This window comes from Mustela putorius, unplaced genomic scaffold (genome assembly GCF_011764305.1).
Source record: "Mustela putorius furo isolate JIRA1106 unplaced genomic scaffold, ASM1176430v1.1 tig00003987_pilon_pilon_pilon, whole genome shotgun sequence".
In the NCBI taxonomy this organism is placed as follows: domain Eukaryota; kingdom Metazoa; phylum Chordata; class Mammalia; order Carnivora; family Mustelidae; genus Mustela; species Mustela putorius.
The window spans coordinates 16447029-16471046 of NW_025422126.1; the positions used below are offsets into that span (position 1 = coordinate 16447029).

Genomic DNA, 24018 nt, shown 5'->3' on the forward strand with positions numbered 1-24018 from the left:
TTCAGGAGACTGATAATATTGGTGTCATTATGAATAATTTTTGCTGTTATGCTAAAAAACATAGTAGGTCCAGACTTTCTTTCCTTTCCTCTATTTCTCTCTCTCTCTTTTGAAGATTTTATTTATTTGTCAGAGAGGAGAGAAAGAAAGAGGCAGGCAGAAGGAGAAGGAGGCTCCTACTTGAGCAGGGAGCCCAATGAGAGACTCGATCTCAAGACCCCAGAATCATGACCTAAGTCGGAAACAGACACTTAAGCGACTGAGCCACCCAGGTGTCCCCCAGTCTTCCTTTTCTATTGGCTTGTATGAGGTAAAGCACTCATTCATGAACTATTTCAATAATTATTTATTAGACACCCCCCCATGTAACAAGCACTATTCTAGGCAATCGGGAAATTTATCTCAGTTAACAAAACAAACAAAAATTCCTGACTTTATGGGGCTCATATTCATTCTAGTACATGGGAATTGCCATGCCAGGGGTGACAGAAAAGGACAAAGACACAAAGAGGAATAGACACATGGTCCAACGGTCTAATAAGCTCCCTGTTTGATAAAGCAGATCTGTGAATATCCACTGGGTAATACTGCAGTGAGTTCATTAACATTATTAGCAGAAAGCCCCTGTGCACCAATAGATAGAGGGAGGAGCAAAATATTCCATCATGAGGGAGGGAGGAGAGAGACCGAGGAAGTGGCAAGAGATGAAGACATGGGGGCTGGGTTTTAAAGGGTAGGTGGGAGTCTGTCCTGGGGTGAGGGCATCAGGCAAAGGGAAAACTCCCGGTTTCTGTCAATTAATGAAGCATTTAGCAAAATGTAAGCTTAGAAGAAAGTGCACTGTATTAACTGAAGTAGCTTCTTATTGTTTTGTTTTTGAACTAGGACTAAGTAGAAAAGGGCCTTTATTTTCCCTAAGTTTTTCCAACAGGTGAGAATAGCAGAGTCTGCTCCGACTTGATTTCTGGTGCTCCGTGTTTTCCCAGAGCAGAGTTTATGAAAATAGGGTCCATGTGATGCCGGTGTAGTTCTAAAACACTTCTGGCGTGGGGTGGGGCTTTGCCTACAATGAGCTGTGGGCAGTTTCTAAACGGAGATCCTTGTACCCCACTCCTGACATAGTGAATCAGAACCATGGGAAAGAAAGCTGGCAGCTATAATCTGTGGTAAGTGGAGTTTTACAGAAATCTAAAATCATTGGCCTCCGTAGAGGTTTCACCTCCCAGTCTGATAATCAGAATAATTTAATTGCATATTTATCTTAATTATTCTAGCTAGCACCCTGCCTAAGTGTGTTCTACTGTTACTCGAATTCAAATTTCCTGTACCATCTTCGTCTAGAAAGAGAGAAGTTTCTCTGCTTCTCACCCCTGGGGACTCCCACCCCCACCCCCATTTGCTCAAAGGAGGTTCACTCTGGCTGCATCTGTTCTTCCCTTGGTAGAAATGTTACCATGACAACCTGATGTCTACAGGAGAAGCACTGACAGGCTCCTGCAAGGTCTAGGCCACACTGGCCAACAAGTGCCACCTACTGCCTTTCTTCTGTGATGAGGGCTGGGCATGGTTATTAATCCTCTGGAACCCAAGACTCCGGAAATGCAGGTCATAATCTCATTCTACTCTATTTTTCCCCCCCTTTGGCTATTTTGTTTATTTATTTATTTATTTTTCTTCTTCTTTTTTTAATTTTTAAAATTTATTTTCAGCATAACAGTATTCATTGTTTTTGCACCACACCCAGTGCTCCATGCAATCCGTGCCCTCTCCAATACCCACCACCTGGTTCCCCAACCTCCTACCCCCTGCCCCTTCAAAACCCTCAGATTGTTTTTCAGAGTCCATAGTCTCTCATGGTTCATCTCCCCTTCCAATTTCCCTCAACCCTATTTTTTAAAAAGATTTTACTTATCTATTTGAGAGAGAGCAATGCTCAGGGGCACAAGCTTAAATGGGGTGGGGGTGGTGGGCAGAGGGAGAAGCACGCCTCCCGCTGAGCAGGAAGCCCAGTGCCAGGACCCTGGGATCCTGACTTGAGCCAAAGGCAGACGCTTAACCGGCTGAGCCCCCCAGGTGGCCTGCGTTCCACTCTAGCTATTGATCTTCCCAACTGATAGGTCTGGGTTTGTGGATAAAGTTATTTTGTAAAGAAGGCGATAAATGTTATTCTTTAATTATCCCAGTAACATAGAAACTCTGCAATTACTTTTATCTCCCCAGCTTAGCTTTACACATTCTATTAAATTCCAGAAACACTTAGCCTGGCACTTACTGAGTGCTACTCTGTCTCAGGTCCTGGAAGGTCTACCTGCTAAAGATTCTTAAAGAAATCAAATAACATTTAGGTTAATGTTAAAAAAATTAAACACTAAGAATTTTAAACAAAATTAATAAAGTTAAAGATCTTTGTTTATAAAGAATCATTAATAGAATCTCATGTGGGATTCTTTTTTTTTTTTTTTTAAAGATTTACTTATTTTAGAGAGGGCATAGGGGGAGGGGCAGAGGGAGATGGACAAGCAGACTCCCTGCTGAGTGGGGAGACCCACGATTTGAAGTTTGATCCTACAACCCTGAGCTCACGACCTGAGCCAAAACCAAGAGTCGGATGCTTAACTGACTGAGCCACCTAGGTGCCCTTCATCTAGATAAGATTCTATTAGAAGTCATCAGGGAAATGAGACTCCAAGCTTGTTTTATCATTGCTCCTATTCTAACTGTGGATCCTTCCATATAGCTTCCTTCTATCCAACAAGGCAATATGCCAGGCTCAGTGCTGGGCACTGGGTATTCAATGGTGAGCTAAATACACATGACTCCTGCCCATCATCAAGCGGTGGGAAGAAGAGTCCTGGATGGCAAATAGAAACAGTTCGGTTCTACCTCTCACTATTTGTACAACCTGGGGAAGTCAACCTTAGGAATCATCCATTTCCTCAAGTGAAAGGGGCTGCCCTATCTGTTTCACAGAGCAGCTGGTGGGACCGTATTTGAATTCATTCTAAAACTTCAAACTACTTTATACATATAAGTCATCATTATGAATTAAGCTTGATTCAAATGATGGGGGCGGATATCTATCTCTAGACCTGAGTTCTAGTCCTACCATTCCCACTGACTTGTACCCCTGGGCAAGCTGTCATGTCCCCTCTTGGCCTTTGAGCTGGTTGATGGACAGCTGCAGGATGGTCTCCTTATATGCTGCAAGGGGAGGCGAACCTGCAGAATTGCAGCTAGAGCCCCAGGTGTCTTCAGAGCTAATCAATTCCACCTCCTGAAAGGGCTCCACCTGAGGCTTCTGGAAGAGATGGGACTCTTTTCAAAGTCCTTGTAGGAGGCCAATGCCTCCACCTGTCTCAGAACCCAGAGTGGAGTGCTGTCTGGGAGTTCCGGGGTGCACTGGTAACATCTGTGTTGGCTGTGCAGGCTGCTTCTAAAATTGGAGGCCATGTAATACCCCAATACCAACTCAAGGGGGTGTCATGGTAGCAGGACCCTGAAGCTCTTGGTGTGTCCTCGCTACCTGCCAGAAAGGCTCTGTTTGTGCAGGTATGCAGGACCTGCCAAGGCACAAGGTCTGGCTCTCTCCCTGAGGTGCTCTAACAGGGCACCCTGATACGGCATTGCCCTTCATAGCTTCACTTCACCTCGTCTTCCCCCAGCAGACTCTAACCGAGCTGATGCACATGGGGCTCCTGCAGACACCAACTGCTAATGTCATTCAGGCTAAGGAATGTGTTTGATTTGCCTCTGTTGTTTGGGGGGGGGCATATGAATATTTGTGGAGCCATGATTCAGAAATGCCAAGTTTCAACAATGCAGGACTAGAGGGAGTTCCAATGAGGATGGAGAGGGAGGCATTGGAAGAGGACAGACTTGTGTTTAGACCCTGGAAGGCACTAGCCAGATGGCTCTAGGCAAGGTCCCCATCGCCTCTGAACCTCTTGTCTGTGACCCGGGGACAATCATGGTATCTGACCTCTCAGGACTGTTGTAAGAGTCAGAGATAATAAAGATACCAGAATCATCACCCTACTGGCCACTCAGTGAAAGACAGTGGTCATGGTGGTGGTCGCCATCCAGCTTGAAGGTCCATTTCTGGAGTCCATCTCAACTTTCCATGACTGCCATTATGCCCCAGCACCTTCAGATCTGACAGTTCTCTCTTCACCACCACATCACACCAGCGTCTACAGGGTCCCCTTCCTCACTTTCATCTTCACATCTAGGACCCTCTCTGGCTCTGCTCTCCTGGTGCTTCTGTAAATAAAACAGTGTCCTATGGCCTCTCCTCTTGAATCCTCAAGAATTGTCCTTCTCGAAAAACACTTTTGTTACAGTTTCCCACTCAAAAGTGTACTGTGATCTCACACTAATACAATCCCAACCCCACGCTCTGCCTTACATCAGTGCTACCTCCCCCAGCCTATTTCCTAAGACCCCCTGCACGGGCCGTGGGCCAGTGTCATGGTGAGTCCTCCCACCGGACATGCTCAGTCACCAGAGGGAAGAGACTCAGGAAGGTTGCTCAGGCATATACTCTGGAGACTCGGAGGGGTGGGCGCTTCCATGTACTAGACATTTGTAGTTACTTCAGCTCATAGTGCCTCAGTTTCCCTTTTCATGAAAATGGGCCTAACAGTATTACCACAGAGAGATGCTGTGACATTGGTGAAACCCTAGAAGAGTATCTGGTGCATCAGGAGGTCTCAAAAAACCAACGTGAGCTGCTGCTATGTGACAGAGGTGACTCAGGCATCCCCTCAGGAAGGAACACTGCTTTCGGCTGCCAGCAACACAGCACTGACTCAACTGACTGGAAAGAGGAAGTTCATTTCACATAATAAGAAGTGCAGGGGAAGGCACCTCCACGATTTGTTTATTCAGTGGCTCAACAATGTCACTAAGGACACAGGCTGCCTGCATTACCATTTGGGGCATTACTGGCCTGCCCTCTGGGCTGTTTTCTTTGTGAAAGTAGAATGATTAACAGAATTCCACGCATCCCATGTGGACGTGGAAGAAGGAGCCCTCTTGGGACAAGAAACACCTTTCCAGGAGTCCTCTGGCAGACTACCCTCCCCTCTCTTTGCCCAGAATTGTCACTGGCCGAAGGACTTTACCATGATTGGCTGGGATTAATTAAGACCCACTACTTGGTGCTGGGAAAGACCAAGACTTCTTCAAAGCACATGGCCACTGGGAGAAAGAAAGGTCACTGACAAAGCAAAACAAAAACACAACCAGGGTTTTGTGAAGGAGGAAAGGGCAGCCAGCGACATGTCTTCCGCATTCCCAGTCCCGAGCATCTGTGATCCTGGCTTGTTCCAACCATGTGTCTCACTCAGGCAGTTCTTCCTGCTTGGAGCTCATCCACAAATCTTTGCATGCAAGGGATTGTGCTGGGTCATGTTCCCAATGGGAATCAAAATCTGTTTTTCAAGGTTTAGATCAAGAAACAACAATTCAGTGGAGAGATTTCTTACCACAATGAATTACTTGCATACTTCCGGAATAAACTAGACAATCCCCACCGCACTTTACAAAGTGGCTTACATTGCTTTAGAGATGCTCTTCGCAGCTGGCCTGTGAACTCCTCAGGGTCAGAGACCTGGAATAAACTATCTTATTCCATTTGGATCTTTCCTGTACTTGACGGTGGCCAACCATAAAGATGATGCTTAATCAAGGCTTGCTGAACCTAATTAGAAGACAGTCTTTAAGCGTTCTGTCTGGTGTGTCTGCAGGCACTATGCTCAGCACCATGGGAGACACAGAGAAGAACAAAACCTAGTTCATTTCCCTCCTGAAGCCTGGGGTCCAGGAGAGGAGCTCATATGATAAGAGCTGTCAAGCTGGAGAAGTCCTTCTGTCTTCCACCACCCAGATTACTTTTTACTCTTTTGACTTTTTCACTTGTTCCCCTCCAGTAACCTCTGGACAGCGTAGAGGCCACACTGGGCACCCTGCCGCAGCCTTGTTTCCATCTGCAGCGTCCCAGACAGAATCTTCCTGATCTACTCCTTCCCATCACTCTCCCGTTCCCACAAAAACCTATCCTTCCTAACTCCTAATCTCCGTGGGTGGGTTTTTTTTGTTTGTTTGTTTGTTTGTTTGTTTGTTTTTTGGTAAGATTTATTTATTTATTTGAGAGAGAGGGCAGGGGGATGGGCAGAGAAGGGAGAGGGAGAAAAATCCTCAAGCAGACTCCTTGCTGAGTGCAGAGCCAGACACAGGGCTTAAACCCAGGACCCTGAGATCATGACCTGAGCTGAAACCCCAAGAGTCAGATGCTTAACCCACTGAGCCACCCAGGGGCCCGCAATCTCTTTGTTTTTGGGAAACTCTGGTTCAAGATTAGTCTCTAAGAAACCAGTTCATTGATAAAGTTTTCAATGTTACCCATCCAGGGCACATGAAACATTTGAGGGGATTCCTGTAGGGGCAATGAGCCAATCCAAGGACCTGACTATAAGAGTGGGTTTTAGGCATCTGCCAGCTGGGGGTGGAGTTCTTTTCTGGCAAGGCAGAAATTTACCCGTTTTCAAGAAATTTTACAACAACGATCCTTTATTCTTCATCTAGCCCAGAGCCTTTCAAAATATATGCACTGTTGGGGGCATCTCTTGTGAAGCCACTCCCTTTGGACTAAACTTAGCGTGAGCAAACCCAAGTTGCCTTGCATTTTACAGGTTAACGAGAGATCAAGGTTATTAGAGGCAAGGTCTACTCAACTCCTGCCTGTATGTACGTATTTCCTTCTCAGTAAGGAAATTCTCCCACCCCTATTCTTTTGATCAGCATGGCTGGGATCGCCAGGGACAAAGGAGGAAAAGGACAGAGTCCGATAAAAAAGAAACAAAAATCAGTTTGTTTAAATTGCCAGGGAAATCTGCCTTTGGCTAAAGGAAGTCAAACCCAGAACATCCTGTTCTAGTTAATAAAGCTCATTTGCTCCCAGCTTGAGCAGAAAAATAGAATCTCTGTGCCTGTGGGAGCGGCTCAACCTTTCCCACCTTTACTCTCAGCCCCTACACCCACACTCATGGATGGCTAGGGGCTCCTCGGTCCTCCCCAAAAAGCAGATGCTCCTTCTGGATGCTAACGTCCCAGGCAGGTCCCAGGCAGTTCAGTACAAACTCACTTCTTTTGTATGTAAATCTTCAAACTTCCTCTGCAAAAGAAAAAGTCAGTTCCCTGTAATTCAGATGCAAGAATTAACGGTCCTTCTTTCTTCTGTGTTTCTCTGTTTCAGAGTGTTTCAGTGACGTGGGATCCAGACACAATGTAACTTGCTTCAAGAGACATTCGTGTCAGATAAAAGCTGGACCACCTCATGCTTTGGAAAGACTCCTGGTGGCACCTTCTTAGCTCTCTTCCAGCCTCAATTCCCAAGCACGGGAACAACCCAAGGCAGACCCTGGATGGCCCAGCTGGTCTGCCTGGGAAGGAGCCCACATGAGAGTCAGAGCTTTTCAGCAAAATGACACTTCTGCGGATAAGCCTGCAAGCTTTTTCTTGTCAGAAAATGGTAAGTGTGTGTTTCCATCTCCTCTCACATCTTCCTCCTTTCAATGCCAGACACCTCAGAGGCAAATGGATATAGCACAGTGCTCTAGTCCGCTCAACATTTACAGACTAGAAGGGTTGGAATGGGAAGACGCCCCAGAGACCCCCTAATAAAATTCTCTTGTTTTATAGATGAGCACACAGAGGCCCAGAGCCGGGGAGGGATGCATTGACAGTCGCACTGCCAAAACGCTAAAACTGGCACAAAAGCCTTCGTCTCATGACTCGCAGCTTTTTCTACGAATGCCCAGCGGGGCCTGGAAGTATCTGCTCCTTCTGCTTCCTGCAGATGGTCTCCATTCAGTTTTCAGGGGCAACCTTTCGCCAGCTTTTCATCCTGTGGCTTTCAAAGTGTGGTCCCTGCCCCAGCAGCATCCGGGTCACCTCGAATCTGCGTTTTACCAGGACTCCGGGTGCTTCTAATGCAAGCTGATCTGTGATGCCCTACGGTTAACCTGTTCGCCTCACCCACCCAGTTCATCAGGGGGTCAGGACGCTAATCAGATCCATCTAATTTCACAGCCCTTTTCCGGCTTAGCTCTTCAAGTGACCTGTAAGGTGGGCGTTCACTTAAGGGACCCGTGGGGAACGAGTTTATGGTAAATTTGTGACTAGGAGCTGGAGTGGAAAGCTAGGAACCAGCACTCGCTCCCCCTACTTCCTCCAGTTGCTCCCACCTGCACTGCTGTCCTCTCCCCCCAGATCTGCTCATTTAATTCCTTTCCCTCTCTTCCTTCATAGCTGGCATCTGCTTTTGGTCTACTACGACCCGACTCTGATGTCTAAACCATAGCACACTTTTTGCCCAATTTCTCTTCCTAACTGTAAAAGTCTCCCTACATAACTTTTCCCATTTTTCCATCACATTCCTGTCAAGGACTCCAATGGGCCCAGCCCGTCTTCTGAGCCAGGCCACGCTGGTCACTCCAGTGCTTGGTGGTCTTTGGTCTGATGAGTTTTCCTGTCTAATCAACTGCTGAGTGTGCATTTTGGGAGAGGGAGGACTTCAGTGCACTCTGCAGGAGGAGGAAGTTGGGGGAGGAGAAAGGAAGCACCCAGGGTCTCCCTCCAACCCACCCGAACCTCCCCACTAACCCTGTGAATGAGACACGAGGGAACCTGGCAGCGGCTACAATAGTTAGGCTTGCTGAAGGGTGAATGGAGATGGAGGTTCTGTTCTATTATCATGACCTTAATCTTCGATTCACTGCCAGGCTGGAGTGGCCTAGGAAATAGGGATGGCAGGTTATTGATGCCCCGAAAGTCACAGAAGACCAAGTTGGGAAAACTGTCGAGATCACCCAGCACAGTGGTTTGTAGTATGGGCTGCCCATGAGAATCCCTGGCAAGCTTTTGAAAAGGAAACCTGCCCGGGACCCACCTTGGGGATTCTGTCTTAAAAGCTCCCACATGTTTTTAATGCACAACTGTCACTAAGAACTATGGCTTTAACTTGACCCTGTTTGTTTTCCAGGTGGGGAAATAGGCTCAGCTATATAATGTGACTGGGGCTCAGTCAGAGATCTCCTTCCTAACTTGGTTATAGAGTTTGGGTTATTAGATCATCAGTGGCTAGAGCTGGAAGAGATCACAGAAGCCATGCAGTCCAACCCTATGCTTTGACTTGAGACGGAGCTCAGAGACTTGCCTACATGTTCAGCCAGGAAGCAGGGAGAGGGCTCCACACCATACATCCTGACTCTTCATCCAGTGCTCTGCGCCCAGTGCCAGGGCTGCCGGATGAGAAGCTAAGCAGACCCAGCTATGGGCCGTGTGCTTGCTGTGTTTTGGGGAGCCTTCTCAGTGGCACGGTGGCAACAGCTTGGCAGAGAAACCTGGTGTAACCGCATGAGGCATGGGCTCGGCCAAAGGAATCAGCACTTCGGTGCCCCAAGAATGGGGAGCAGACAGCCGGTCTGAGGATGCTAACCCTTGCTTTCTGCCTGCCTTCCAATCATGCTGGGAGCGTGTGTGTCTGTTCTGGACCAGCTGAGAGTGGGGCTGAGGTCCACATGATGATGGGCTCAGAGGTCATCCCTGGGTGTCAGGGGTCTTCGGACATCTGCCGAGGTAACGTTGTTTTTGTTTCCCAGAGTGGCTTGAAGTCAAGATGTTGGTGCCCACTGGTCCTGTGAAGGGTTAGCAATGGCTTCAGCTGGCATTTGGGATGCAGAGGCACGTGGCCCAGGGCCCTTGGGTATGTGTACGCAGGGACAGGTGGTGGAAGCGGTTGAGATGGTTGAAGGTAAAGAGGTTCCGATGTAAAAACAAAACCAGATGAAAGAGTAAATAAAAGCATGTAGGGATTCAAGCACAAAAGCAAAAACAAAATGAGGCAATGGCTGAACAGATATAGTGAGGAGGAAACAGGAAGCCCAAGGAGGTGAGTATGAGCCTTAATCGCACCCCTTCTGGCCGCTGGGGTGAAGGAGAAGTGATGAAAAAGTCATGTCTTTGGAAGCTTGTGAGGAATTGGGCAATGGAGAAAGCGCATTCACACACATTGAGCTCCTCTCACCTTTACAACATGCCCACGAGGTGGACAGACCCTGTGATCTGGGCTTGGGGAGATCGAGTAGCTGAGCTCTAAGGCCATGGGGCTAATGGGGGAGCTGAGCTATTTCCCCTGGGCCCCAGTCCCAGTGCTCTGTCCATCATGGGATTGTGTGTGTCTGACCACCATGTGTGCAGGCCAGTCATACAAGGGAACTTGCATGAAGTTAACATGTAGCATGTAACACGAAGTTACATTAACTTACATGTTAATCCCTCACGTGTCTCACTGACCGGGGCCATGAGCAGCTCGACTGGGATTGCAGGAGAAACCTGGGAAACTGGCACTGGGTCCGCAGGGACATCTTAGACAAGTCAGCCTTAGTTTTGATCTGGGTAAAGTAAGAAGCCCCTTTTGGGGTCGTGTAGGGCTCAGGGATAAAGGACCCGAAGTAACTAGCCGAGGGCCTGCCACGGGCGTCGTCAGCATTCCATAAATGGTAGCCGTTACTGTCCTATAAACATGTCACTGGATTTGCAGAGAAGGAAGACAATAGCCTGGCTTGGGGCCCAGGGAGGCTGGCTTTGTTCAGATCCAAACCCAACTTCAGGTGTGTTCCACAGAGCCTCGGCCCGGTGATGCCAAGGCCCACTTCCTCCCCTCCCCTCACCACTCATCACAGCCTCTAGGACTGCACCTGTCCCTGCCAACAGGGACACAAGTCCAGATCACTTCAGGTCCACATCCAACCAGAGAGTGTGTGGCACTTCAGAGGACTGAACTGCCTCAGCCAGGGAGGGTGACTCAGAGTCACATGACAGAGCCCGGGGGCACAGCTGCTGAGCACCTAGGAGGGCAGGCCCTTGACACACGGAATCTCACTGACAAGCAGCCACACGAATGGGCATCCCTCCCATTTCCCACATGAGGAGACTGAGGGGCTGCTAAACCATCAACAGTCATTGGAAAATAGTCATCGGAAACGGGGATTCAAGGCCAAGTCTGCCTGGCTTCAAGGTCCGTGCTCCTTCCAGCTCCTACACACTGCCCTCATCACCCATCCAGGTGGGACCGCACACAGAGGCTGGGCGATGTTAGGGTTCCAGGGATGTGCACATCTCTGAGAGCCCAAGAGGAGGGCGGTGAAGACAAGGTTTAAGCTTGTGAGGAACTGGACAATGGAGAAAGCACATTCACACACGTTGAGCTCCTCTGACCTTTACGATGTCCCCACGAGGTAGACAGTTCCTGTGATCCAGAGTTGACCAGTTTGGTCAAGATGGAGGAGCCTGGGGGAGGGAGAGGATTCCCTCTCACTGGATAGCAGTCTTACACCCATACTGGCTTCCCCACAGCCCCCTCCTTAGCTGAGTTGCATTTTGGACTCCTGCCTGGGCTCCCCCAGGGCTTGCTCCTCTTCTGAGTCACATGTTAATGACACTCAAAGGCCTTGCTTCAAGCCAGGCTCTGCAGGATCTATGGCCCACGGAGGCACACGCAGAGGGTGTGCCAAAGGAGAAGAAGGAAGGGGCAGAGGAGGCTCCACAAAGCCTAGAACCTTCGGCCGTGTTTATCTGCCCGGGGATATTCAGGTGCCCATGAGATAGCCCCGCATCTCCCTCAAGGTGGTGAGGCGATGCAGAGGCACGCTGGAAGTTCAATTTTAGCGTTGGCTGGACCTGATTAGTTGGCTTGGAGGGGGGCAGGCCCTTTCACAGAGGACTCCATTGTTCCTGGGAACCTGGCAGGAATGTTTATCATTTCAGAACCCGAGAAGGAGCTGGCTCTCTCCCTCTTGGCCTTGGGGCTGTCCTCCTTTCAGATGCTAGTCCATCAAGCCCTTCCTGGCCAGGCCTCGGAGGCAGCTCAGGGCGGAGGTGGAGCCTGTATTCTCAATTCCTTCGAGAGCCAGGCAGGTGTGGAATCCACACCTGGAAAGCGGCCAAATGGAAACCTGGAGCAACAGCTCAGATGTCACATGTCAAATAGTTTCGTTGGGTGATCATCTGAAGGAGGGTTTGTGCAAAACACATGCGGTAAGTCTGTACCAGGAGCGCGAGGGAAGGATCCAAGAACACAGTCCGGTCTGCCCATGCCTGCCTCAGCCCCGCACAGCCTCAGGCCCATTCTCTTCCAAGAGAGGCTCAGCAAACAGGATCTAGCGATCAAATATTCCTGGAGCCCCAAAAGCCCACCAAACGGGACCACTCCCAGACCGCAGCAGGCAGTGGAGCTTGGTGGTACCCGTCCACATTCCGGTTCACACTGCATGGGTTGGCACGCAGGCCTTGCTGGGTATGAGCTGTGTGACTTTGGGCAAGTCATTTCTCTGTGCCTCAGTTTGTCCATCTACAAGTAAGATGATAGTCATACGCACCTCTTAGGGGATTGTGCTAATTAAATGAGCTCATATATATAAAGACCGTAGGATAGTTAGTACCTGGCCTTCAGCGGACATGCATTGTGCTTATCATCCTCTTCTGCTCTGGGCAACTGCAGGTCTGCGGGGATGACAACATGCCTTGTTTCCCACGCTATGTGTCCAGCTTCTGTAGTACGCTGACTGCACCCACTCAGGGCTGACCTGGTTCTCTGGGCTGCAGTTGATGGCAGGGTCCTATTTCCACGCATATGAACCCCCTACTTGGCTGCCACACACGTCCCTCTCCATTGTTGACCCATTGGAGAATTGCCAATGGGGCCTGAACCCAAGTGACACGGCTCCCCATGACTCCAACCCCTTGGGCTTGGTTGGGAAGGGAACCAAGCACTTTCTTCTTTTTGGGCAGAGACACTGGCCAATTCTCCTATCTCTCTATTCTCCCGTTTCACCCACCACGAGGTCCCAGAGACCTTACATTCTAGCAAGTGGAAAGGTGGGTATGCCTGGGTCAACAAAATAATTTTGCCTCCTCCATTCTTTGCTTTCACCTTTTATGGCCCAGCTTAAATGGCATGTCTTTGATGTGGCTTTCCCTGATTCTCGTGGTCAGAATTCTTACTTCACTGGTTGCGAAACTGTGATGTTGGACAAGTTCCTTTCCTCTGGCTACCTCAGTTTTCCCATCTGGGAAATGGAGATACTGCTACCAAACTAACCTGACAGGACACTGGGAAGATCCAATATAAGCCAATGGATGTAAAAACCTACCTCCCCAACCCACGACCTTACACTCCTTGCCAGGCACAGGCGATGGGGAGAAACCCAAGCAGGATGACTACATAGGTGTCTACAAAATCAAATCCTTTCCTGGAATGGCCATTCCTCCTTCTTTACTCATGGAATTCCCAGTCATTCTCCTGGACCAGCTCAAATATCTCTTCTGTGATGCAATCCTACTGTCCCCAGGGAAAAATAAATTTCTCCCTCCCATGTACTCCCATGTAGTTCTTTGTCTCTATTAAATCTCTCTTTTTTTAAACTTTTATTATATTTAACTTATCATTATTGCCTGTCCCCTTATTGTGCTAGGGATTTGCTGGAGGTCAAGAACCATATTCATTCTTTGGGGGTAATTTCATGATGCCCCGTGCCCAGTAGCTGCTCCATAAATGTTCATGAACTCAAGTTTTGCTTTGTGTGTTCCCTGGATTCTAGAGTGGGTTCTGGAGGCAAATCCTGCTGTGTTTGCAGGATCCTGACCCTATTACTAGTTCATCTGGAGCCCACAACTAAATCTACAACCTAATCCCCGGAGTCTGTGGAGAAGGGCTCCCACACAGCCTGGGAGCGGGAAGGCTTGCATTTCCACAGGATCTCAGCTGCAAACCAGTAGCGGCCGCGAGCTATGGCTAAAGGACTTCAGGAAACAAAGAGCTCTGGAAGAGCCAAATCGCGTGTGTAGGTCAACGTGTGAGTTCCTTAAGTGTTCAATGACTCGATTTTCTTTTAAAAAATGTAATGGCGTCTACGTATAATATGACTCTATGTTTAGCAATTCTTCCTTCTTCCTGTAACGGTCACTGAAGGCAAATCGACACTCACATTTATGCCAGGTCCCTTATTCATGCCTCACATTTTACCGTCACAATGAGATCTGAAGTAGTAGTATTATTACCTGCATTTCATAAATGTGGAAATTAAGGCTGAGAGAGGATAAGGAACATGCCTAACATCAAGGAGACTAAATCTCATGGCCAACAGCAAAGACCTAGGTCTTCCTAGCCAGTATACAATGCAGCTTTCCCATTAGAGTGTCAAGTGCTTGCCCAGTACTGGTCTAGTCCACACAAATGGATCTGACATGTTTCCAGCCCTCTCAAGAAATTTGTGTTCTGGTAGAGACAGCTGATATACACATAATTAAAAACATGAAGCACGAAAACTATAACTATGGACTAGAAGTATGTGTGATGACTTAAGGGGGAGCATGAGGGGGGCGTGAGCCGTTCCACCCAGTGGGGATCAGGGAAGACAGAGAAGCCTAGTCTTGGGCAACCTGAAAGTCTAGCCTCCATTCTGACGGACAGAGAACCAGGAGAGGAGAGCAGGCAGATGCAGGAGGCGGAGAGGGCCCCGAGTGTGAAAGGGTGGAGGGCTGGAGCGCCAGGCATCCTTGGGAATGGGGAACAGATCAGATTAGCTAGGGCATGGGATTTCTGAGTAGGAGCTGGGCTGTGACAGACTCGCTCTTGTCAAAGTGCTGGACTTCTTTCTTTCAGCCTTGTAGGCCGCTGAAGGCCTCAGAGGAGGATCATGAGCTGACCTGCATTGGGCAGGAGGGAGGGCCTGGGGGATCATTTCTGAGTAGGGACTGGGAGGTAAATAGGGTCCTGCATCTTCAGAAAGGTACCGTCAGTTTCCAAGGTCTCTGCCAGGATGGGTTTCGGAATGATAATAAGAAAAAAGGAGTCTCTTTCCTGTTGAAAGAGAGGTTGAACACTAGAATTGCTCTGGAACCCGATGAAGCGCCCCCCACAGGACGGCAGGAGCATGGCTATTCTGAGGGATGAGGACTTGTGGGTGTCTACAGCTGTACAACCTCCCACAAGACGAGGTCTGATACACTGCCCTCTGTCAAGGGTGATATATGGCCAGAAAAGGAAGGAGGGGAACCAGCATTAGTCCCTGGGCTCTCAGCCTGCAAGGTTCAGCCCGAATGCTGGCATCAGCACAGGAAGACTGTTTTTTCCAAATTAACAAAAGATGTTTGAGATCCATGATTCCATATTCATCATATATCAAATGATATATACACAAAGATTTATAAATTCTATGGAAACATAAATGACACATCTCCGCACAATACACTATATTTTTCCATGTTCTAACACAGACCAAAACAATGTCCCATTACCTATAATAAATGCAGGTCCCTTTTTTAATTGTCAGTGCTAGAAATACGTATTGATAATCACCAGGCACCTTGCGCTGCGGATTTTGGGAAAATACTCCCATTTTTCCTTTTTTTATATACTTTAAAAAATATATCTTCTAAACTCATCATGGAAAACAAAACAAAATAAAACAAAACCAAAAAACCCCAAAACCAAAAAACAAGCCATCTTTTTAGAAAACTTCCCCCAAATTCTTTGTCTATTAAAGAAAACCTAGTGCCAAATTTTTGCCTAATAAAACGACATTTTAAGTGGAATCTGAGTCAAGCCCCAATGAAGGAACGAATACTGGTTCTCTGAGTCAGCAGAAGAATTCAGTCTTTGGAATCCAACACTCCATTATTCATTGGCCCGAATTGGTAAGAGAGCTGTCAGCACTGTGGAGATGACCAGAAAAGCAGAGGGTGGGTGGGTGGGTGGGGTGTTTTAGGTGGATAATGAAAGAAAACCAATCCGAAATACCTCTCAGGACAACTCTGAACAGTATGTTGGGTGTTTATCATCCGGAGCGGAGCGGAGCGGAGCGCTGCTCTCCCCTTGCTTCCATACTCCCCTCATTGCTCTGTGCCTGGGGTAATTTTCTGAGCAAGTGCTTAAAATCAAATGTCTTGTCAAGCCTCTGGCTCAGTCAGGCACAGCCTCCAGAGTCCCATTAAACAAGGTCAGAGGAAAGAATTAATTCCCGTGGAGGAGACAGCCCCTCCCTAAGCCCGTGCCCCAGGACGGCTCACCGGGGCCTGCGGAAGGTCAGGCCGTAGTGCTGACAGGCCAGCCCCACAGTGGGAGTGTACACGATGGGCATGAATTTCTCCACATCTGACGTCAGCACGCGGTAGAAGAGCTTCTCGTTCCGGTCCTGGAGTGTCATGAGAATGATGTACCTTGGAAAGGGAGACAAGAACCAAGCTGGTCACGTGGGCCCTACAGGTGGGAGCGCAAAAGGCCCTTGATGCAAAGACCCAGGGCTCCCACTCAGCTACGTACAATGGCACGTTCATGGGCAAATCCCCATCTCTCCTCAGCATGAGTCTCATTTTCTATGAAATGAGGAGAGAATCATCTGCTTTATCATACTTACTCTTATTCATGGCGTAGGCACAATTCTAAATATTCTACATTAATTCATATAAAACTCCCAAGGACTTGTGAGGCAGGTACCAAAATGTGGACGACTTTAGAGATAAGGAGAGGAGGCACAGTGAGATGAAATTGCTCCCCAAGGTCTCGTGGCAGAGTAAGGATTTGAGTCTAAGCAATCTGATTCTCGAATCTCAACCACGGTGCCATGGTTAGTTACGTTATCACGAGGTGGACACTGAGAAAAGACAACCAGGCTGGGGCGGAGTGGGGTCCAGGAAGATATTGAACACACCAGTGATTTTCCCACCCCTTGTGGCTGGATCCTGTCACAGCCAGAGCTCTCAAGTGTCTGAGTACGACCTGACCTCAGAAGGCACGCTCCAAAAAAATCTCTTTCTCACCTATTCCCTGAAGCCTAAAATCACGAAGCCAGGAAAACAGCCTTTCATTTCATAGTCCTGAAAATGCAAAAACCCTAGGAGAAAAAAGACCCAGGGTCTGAAATTCATGATGGGGTGTAGGTGACAACTGACATCACACCCATCCTGGACAACAGCTTAGGAGAGCCTGCGGGCACTTGAACCCTGGCATGGAATGGGTGAGAGTGATGTTCCCATAGGGCAATGATCCCTGAGTGTGGTAACAGGGTCCTAGGTTTGAATCCCGGCTCTGCTGTTTCCTAGTTTTGTGACTCTGGGGAAGCCACATGACTTCTTGGGGCCTCAGTCTCTCCTTCCTTCCCAAAGGCACTGGTCCAGAACTAAAAATAGTGTTTAGAAGGAAGGGAGGGTTTCTGCTTAGAAAAGCCAGCATCTCAGCTCATTACTGGTGTAAGCATTCTTTTCCTCAGTAGTCATTTACACACATCTCTTCTCAGTTCTACATTCAGTGATTTCGAGTTGGTAACTTGAAATCGGTCATGGTTGGGAATATTCCCATTATGGAAATGGGAAAATGCTACAAATCAGGGCTCCCTCGGTGCCCCAGAACCAGTCAGTAAACATTTACCAGCATACCATTACCCTTACCCAGAAGAAGCTGGGGAGCTTCCTTAGCATTTCCCTGAGCACCTGCTGAAATAAGGAATTCTGGGAATGAGTGGGTCAGAGAAGTCAGTGGGTCAGTGGGTCAGAGAAGTCAGCAGAGTGCCAGGAATAAGCTCTCTGGAGCTCCCACGATCAGGCAAGTCCCCTGCTCCTGGGGCCCACCATGTCTTCCCTCTTATATAGGTAAGTTCCATCTAGCTGAACAAACCCAGAGAAGTATGAGCAAAGAGGATTTCACGTTGGACTTTAATTCTTTGTAAATTTAACAGAAGAGGGAAGCTCAGGTTGTTCAAAGTTCAAAGCATGTGTAATGCTGTCAGTTGAATTCATTGTGTACTTTCTGGCTGGCTCTTCAGGGTGATGTAGCCAGACCCAGTGTGGGTAGAATAAACAAGAGGGAGTGAATATATGACCTGAGTTGCAGTATGGCCTTGGAGTTCATGGGAGTGATATCCACAGCATTCAGCCCTTCAGGACTGCGGGGGTGGGGGGTGGGGGGAGTAGGCCGAGATTTCCTCATTCACTACCATTTGGAAGCAGTGGCTACTGTGAGGGGAGCACAAGAAGGTGGGAACAGGATCACCCTAACATGCTGCTGAGCTCTACCCTCACGAGGACAGCCACGCCATCAACAACCCCAAATCTTGGCCATTAAGCTCTACAGATATGTAGGGGGAACCCATATCCTCCCCCTAAATTTCCACTGGAGCCCATAGCAAGGTGACGTATTTATTTTACAAGCTTTTGCATAGGGCCTCCTGTTGTAAGTTACAGTTACTATGTAAGTGTTCTGAGCATGTTAGACTACTAATGCACTTAAGCCTTATCATAACCGTATGAGTTCGATACAACTGATCTACACATTGTACAAATGAGGAATGACCCAGTCGGTGAGGGGTAATTTTTGCTATTAAGTGGTAGAATGAGGATTGGAACTTAGTCTGACACTGGGGTCTAGTCTTGTAGCCATTAAGCGCCAAAGCCTCCAGCTGTGGCATAGCAGAGCAGTAAAAGGCAGACTCCAGATCGAACTGTGTTCGAATCCTGGCTGTACCAGTTCATAGCCATGTGACCTGGGAGGTCACGACCTTCTGTAGGGAAACTGACGAAGCTGACCCTGTGATTCCTCAGTTGGCTCTTCATGGAATATCCTCCCTAGGAGAACCCAGAGGAGTGGCAGGGTTAGTTACAGTTCCCATAAATGTCTAACATAGGATATCCTAGGTCCTTTCCGAGGTGTTGCTGTGCATTTCCACTTTGCTCCCCACAACATTCCCCTTATTCTAGGGACCTGGATGATGGACCCCTCTCCCAACACACTTGTCCTGCGCGCTCCCCTTATTCCTGCTGAGTGAAATGCCTTTTATGAACCCCACCGCTGTCTGATGAAACCCTAACTGTGCTTCTCGGGCCGACTCGGATGCCACTGCTTCCCAGAGGACCAACCAGATTGCACCTGCTGGAAGTCAGTCTCCCTTCCGAGTTCTGACTCTGCCTCGGTCCTAACAAGCCCAGTCCCTTGGGGAGATGACCTGGGGCTGGGGCTGGGATCTCTCAGGGGCTCTCAGCCTCTCCTCCTGGAGAGTACAAGACAACCCGTGTGCTGCAGGAGACAGCTGAACTTGGGGCTTGGGTCGAGGGAGCGGACTCTAGGCACTGACTTGTCCAGGTCGCTCTGCTGCCGCTCGTAGTATCTCATGATCCGAAGGAGCTGGACGTCCTGGCTCAGGAAGCAGGGGGGTATCAGGCCGTGGATTCCAAGCTGCAGCCTTTCTTCCAGTGTAAAGGCCATCCCCTGAGAGAACAAGAAAGAAACACACACGCATGAAGGGATACGCGTGAAACTGAGGAGCAGGGAGGTCCCAGCAGCAGAGAGCCAAAAGTCACCTTCTGCTGGCATTGGTCTCATGGTTTTCTCATGACTCAGCGAGGTTACGGGGTTTTAGAAAGAAGGCCGCAGAGCTGAAAGGCCATTTTGCTCACATCAGATCAAGAGCCATAGTCTCAACATGACTTATCACTGTGGAGATCAACCTTGATCACGACCTTGATCACCAGGCTGGGTTTTGCTTGCCCGTGTTCTCTGCTGTAAAGCGACTTCTTTTTCGGAACTCTCCTGCATGGGAGATTGGTCTCTTCTCTCCCATGTGTCTTTATTCAGTCTCTTGTCTATATGAAAAGGGACTTGTGGGTATTTATTTTATACTTTGGATTATACTCCAATACTGCTTTATTTATTTTTTTACTCAAATTTTTCCAGCTTTGGCCACTGGGAACTTTCAGTCAGTTCCTGTGTCCCTTGAACATATGCTCTTAAGTCCTTCCTCCTTCCTCTCCTTCTTTCTCTCTCTTCTTTCCTCCTTTGCTTTTCCTTTCTTCCTTCCTTCCCTCCCTCCCTCCCCCCCTTTCTTTCTTTCTCTCCTTCTCTCTTTCTTCTCTTTCTGTCTTTCCTCTCTTGCCTCTACTTCTTACTTTCTGGCACAGTATGCTCCAAGCCCGTCTTGTATATTGCCTACCCTAGTCCTAGAATCAGCCATTTTTTTTTTTCCCCCAGTGATGCCTGATTCCTTCTTTGGAGCATGGCATTAGAACCCAAGATCTGGGCTCTTTTTAATAAATGTGCTACTTCCTACTGGGGTTTTGTTGTTTCTAGTTCCTTTCAGCTGAAAGAGCAAGGAAATGAATCTATACTAAGCTAAACGTAACTACATCCAAATGTCTCTAGTCCATTACCACATGGGTCATTCTAGCCTCACCACTTCGCGAATCAGTAAATTCTCACTCCACCCAGGAGAGACTTAGCTACCCCCACCTGCCGTCTATGTACTTAGTTACTAGATTCCAGCACACATATAGAAAAGTATCAGAATTGTTACCTAACGCCGCAATGGGAATCAACTTAGTACACCAGAGTATAGTGCTTACGAGCTGTTCCTTTTGCCTTCAGTCTTAGAAACTCCACTTATTTCCCAAGTTACTCAGGTCATCACTTTTCCTTCCACCTCCTTCACTGAAGTTGTATCATACATTTATAACACAGTTATATTCTCCTGTCACAGTCTGCCTTCTTTCGTGGGATCCAACAACCTACTAAATGATTTGAGAAAATCTGAATACATTAAGAGCCATTCTTTGTACTGTAAAGTTCTATGAGTTTTGATAAATGCATAAGATCATGAATCCATCATGACAGCATGTGCTTTACCTATCAATCCCTCCCTTCCTTGCCTTGGACCACTGGCAACTACTGATTTTTTTTTTTAAAGATTTTATTTATTTGTCACAGAAAGATATCACAAGTAGGCAGAGAGGCAGGCAGAGAGAGAAGGGGAAGCAGGCTCTCTGCTGAGCAGGGAGCCCAATGCGGGGCTCAATCCCAGCACCCTGAGATCATGACCCGAGCCGAAGGCAGAGGCTTAACCCACTGAGCCACCCAGGTAACCCACTGAGCCACCCAGGCACCCCACTACTGAATATTTTTACACTGTCTGTACAGTTTTGCCTTTTCCAGAATGTGAAACCATTGGGATCACACAGTGTGTAGCCTTTTCAGACTAGCTACTTTCACATAGCCATAAGCATATAAAGTTTCATCCATCCATTTTTGTGCCTTCGTAATGCATTTCTTTCTTAAAGATCTTATTAATTTATTTGAAAGAGAAAGAGAGACCAAGCAGGGTCGGGGGAAGAGCAGAGGAAGAAGCAGGCTCCCCCTCTGAGCCACCTAGATGCCCCTATAACTCCTTTCTTTTCATCATGGGATGACATTCCAGTCTGGTTTTACTGTGGTTTGTTTCCCCATTTATCTATTCATCTTGGTTGCTTCCAGCTTTTGGTGAATATAAATAAAGTTGCTATAAATATTCATGGGCAGGTTTTGTGTGGACATGAGTTTTCAAATCAGTTGGGTAAATACGTAGGAGTGCAATTGCTGGACCATATGGTAAGACTATGTTTAGCTTTTTAAAGAAACTGCCAAACGGTTTTCTAAAGTGGCTTCACTACTTTGCATTCCCACCAGCAGCCTCTGAGTTTCTCTTGTTCCACACTGTCTCTAGCATTGGGTGGTGTCAGTTCTTAAAATTTTAGTCACTGTAATAGATATGGAGTGGCATGCTATTATTGTTTTAATCTGCAATTCCCTATTGGCATATTGATGCTGAGGATTTTTTCATATGCTTATTTTCCATCTGTCTATCTTTTGGTGAAGTATCTGTTCAGATTTTTTGCCCATTTTTTGTTTTGTTGTTTTATTATTGAGTCTTAAGAATTCTTTGATCAACAGTTTCAATGCAACCCATATCAGAATTCAAATGGCCTTTCCTGCAGAAATAGAGAAGCCAGTCCTCAAAATCATATGTAATAACAAGGGGCCCCAAACATCCAAAACCATTTTTTTAAAAAAAGGTTTTGAAATGTAATACAAAGCTACAGTAATCAAAACAGTGTGGTACTGCATAAGGACAGATAAATAGATCGACAGACTAGAATCAAGAGTTCAAAATAAACTCACACATCTATGGCAATTGATTTTTTACAAGGACATCATATCCATTCAATGGAGGAGAGAACAGTTTCTTAAAGAGTTGGTGCTGGGGCGAGTGCATTTCCACATGCAAAAGAATAAATTTGGTTCCCTACCTCACACCCAATATAAAAATTAACTAAAAATGGATCAATAACCTAAAATATAAGAGCTAAAATCATAAAACTCTTGGAAGGAAACATAGGAGTAAATCTTTATGACTTTGGATTTAGCAATGAATTCTTAGATGTGATACCAGAAGCATTAGTACAAAGGAAAAATTAGGTAAATTGACTTCATTTAAAAATTTTCATACAAAAAGGACACTATCAAGAAAGTGAACAGGGATGCCTGGGTGGCTCAGTCAGTTAAGCCTTTGCCTGCAGCTCATGTCATGATTCCAGGGTCCTGGGATGGGGTCCCACATTGGGCTTCCTGCTCAGTGGGAAGTCTGCTTCTCTTTCTGCCTGCCACTCCCCCTGCTTTTTCTCTTTCTCTCTGAGAAATAAATAAAATCTATTAAAAAAAAGTTAAAAAAAGAAAGTGAACAGACAACCCACAGAATGGGAAAAACATCTGGAAATAGCGTAAGGCATTTAATATCTAGAATCTATGAATAATTGCTTCAGCAGAACAATCAACAGAAAGCAATCCCATTGAAAAATGGGCAAATAAACAACCTGAAAGTACATTTCTCCAAAGAAGATTTATAAATCGCCATTAGTACATGGGAAAAACGTCAGCATCATTCATCAGGAAAATGCAAAATCAAAACTACAGCGAGATGTTGTTTCACACCCACGGAGATGGATGGAATAAAAGCAACAGTAAATAACAAGTGTTGATAAAGATGTGGAAAAAATAAAACCCTCATATGCTGCTGGTAGGAACAGAAATTATTAGCAGGCCCACCAAAAGCTAAACCTAGAACTACAGTAAGACCCCAGCAATTCCACACCCAAGTATATTCCAGAAGGAACTGAAATCAAGGACTTGAACAGACACTGGTACACCAACACCCAACGCAGCATTATCGACAATATCTTCAAGATGGAATCAACCCAACATATGAACATACCAACAAGATGCAATTGTGTGCAGTGAGGGTTTATTCAAACAAAAAAAGGAATGAAGTTCTGATCCATGCTACTACGTGGATGAACGTTGAAAACAGCATGCTAAGTGAAATAAGCCAGATATGAAAGGGCAGATACATGATTCCACTTTCACAAAATATCTAAAATAGGCAAAGTCGTAGACACAGAAAGTAGATGAGAGATTTTTTTTATGGTTTTTTGTTGTTGTTGTTGTTGTTGTTTTTCAGTAATCTCTACACCCGATGCGGAGCTCGGACTCACCACCCTGAGATGGTGAGTCATAGTCGTATGCTCCACCAATGGAGCCAGTCAGACTCCTGTAGAAAGTGGATTAGATTTCCCTAAGGGCGGAGATGGGCATGGTTGAGTTTTGCTTAATGGATACAGAGTTTCTGTTTGGGATGATGACACAATTCTGTGAATACACATCATGCCACTTAACTATACACTTAGAAATGGTTAAGATGGTACGTTTTGTTCTACTTTCCCACAACTTTAAAAAATTAATAATATACAACACCTCTAAACCACTGAGTCGTACACTTTAAATGGGTGAATTATAACTCCATAAAGCTGTCTTAAAAGAATTCTTTGCATGTTTTAGATCTGAGTCTTGTATTGCCCATGTATTCTGTAAATATTTCTCTGAGTATGTGGCTTGTCTTTTCATTCTCTCACAAGTGTCTTTCACAAACAAGCCTCTTCTGGTTCGGGAACTGGCAGGAAGACGGGGAATCAGTGGGGCTCATGGAATCTGCCCCCTGGCCCAGTTAAGCCCTATGGAGACAGTGTCTGTTGGCAGGAGTACAGGGACTGGTTCCCTAAGGGACATTGAGAGGCATGGGGACCACAGCTGTTCCACCTTTATCT

The 24018-nt window shown here is 47.0% G+C and overlaps 1 protein-coding gene across 5 annotated transcripts in view; it reads right to left on the reverse strand.

Annotated features, from left to right (window-relative positions):
- Positions 1-24018, reverse strand: part of ME3 (malic enzyme 3) — a 218813-nt gene that overhangs the window by 108668 nt on the left and 86127 nt on the right. For all 5 annotated transcript variants that reach the window (XR_006604189.1, XM_045071348.1, XM_045071347.1 and 2 more), the window contains 2 exons: positions 19188-19321; positions 16132-16281 (listed from right to left, as the gene is read on the reverse strand). Coding sequence is in view for 4 of the 5 variants with exons in the window: in XM_045071348.1 (XP_044927283.1) it covers positions 16132-16281; positions 19188-19321 (284 nt within the window). In the remaining variant the exon portion in view is untranslated. The remainder of the gene's footprint in view (positions 1-16131; positions 16282-19187; positions 19322-24018) is intronic.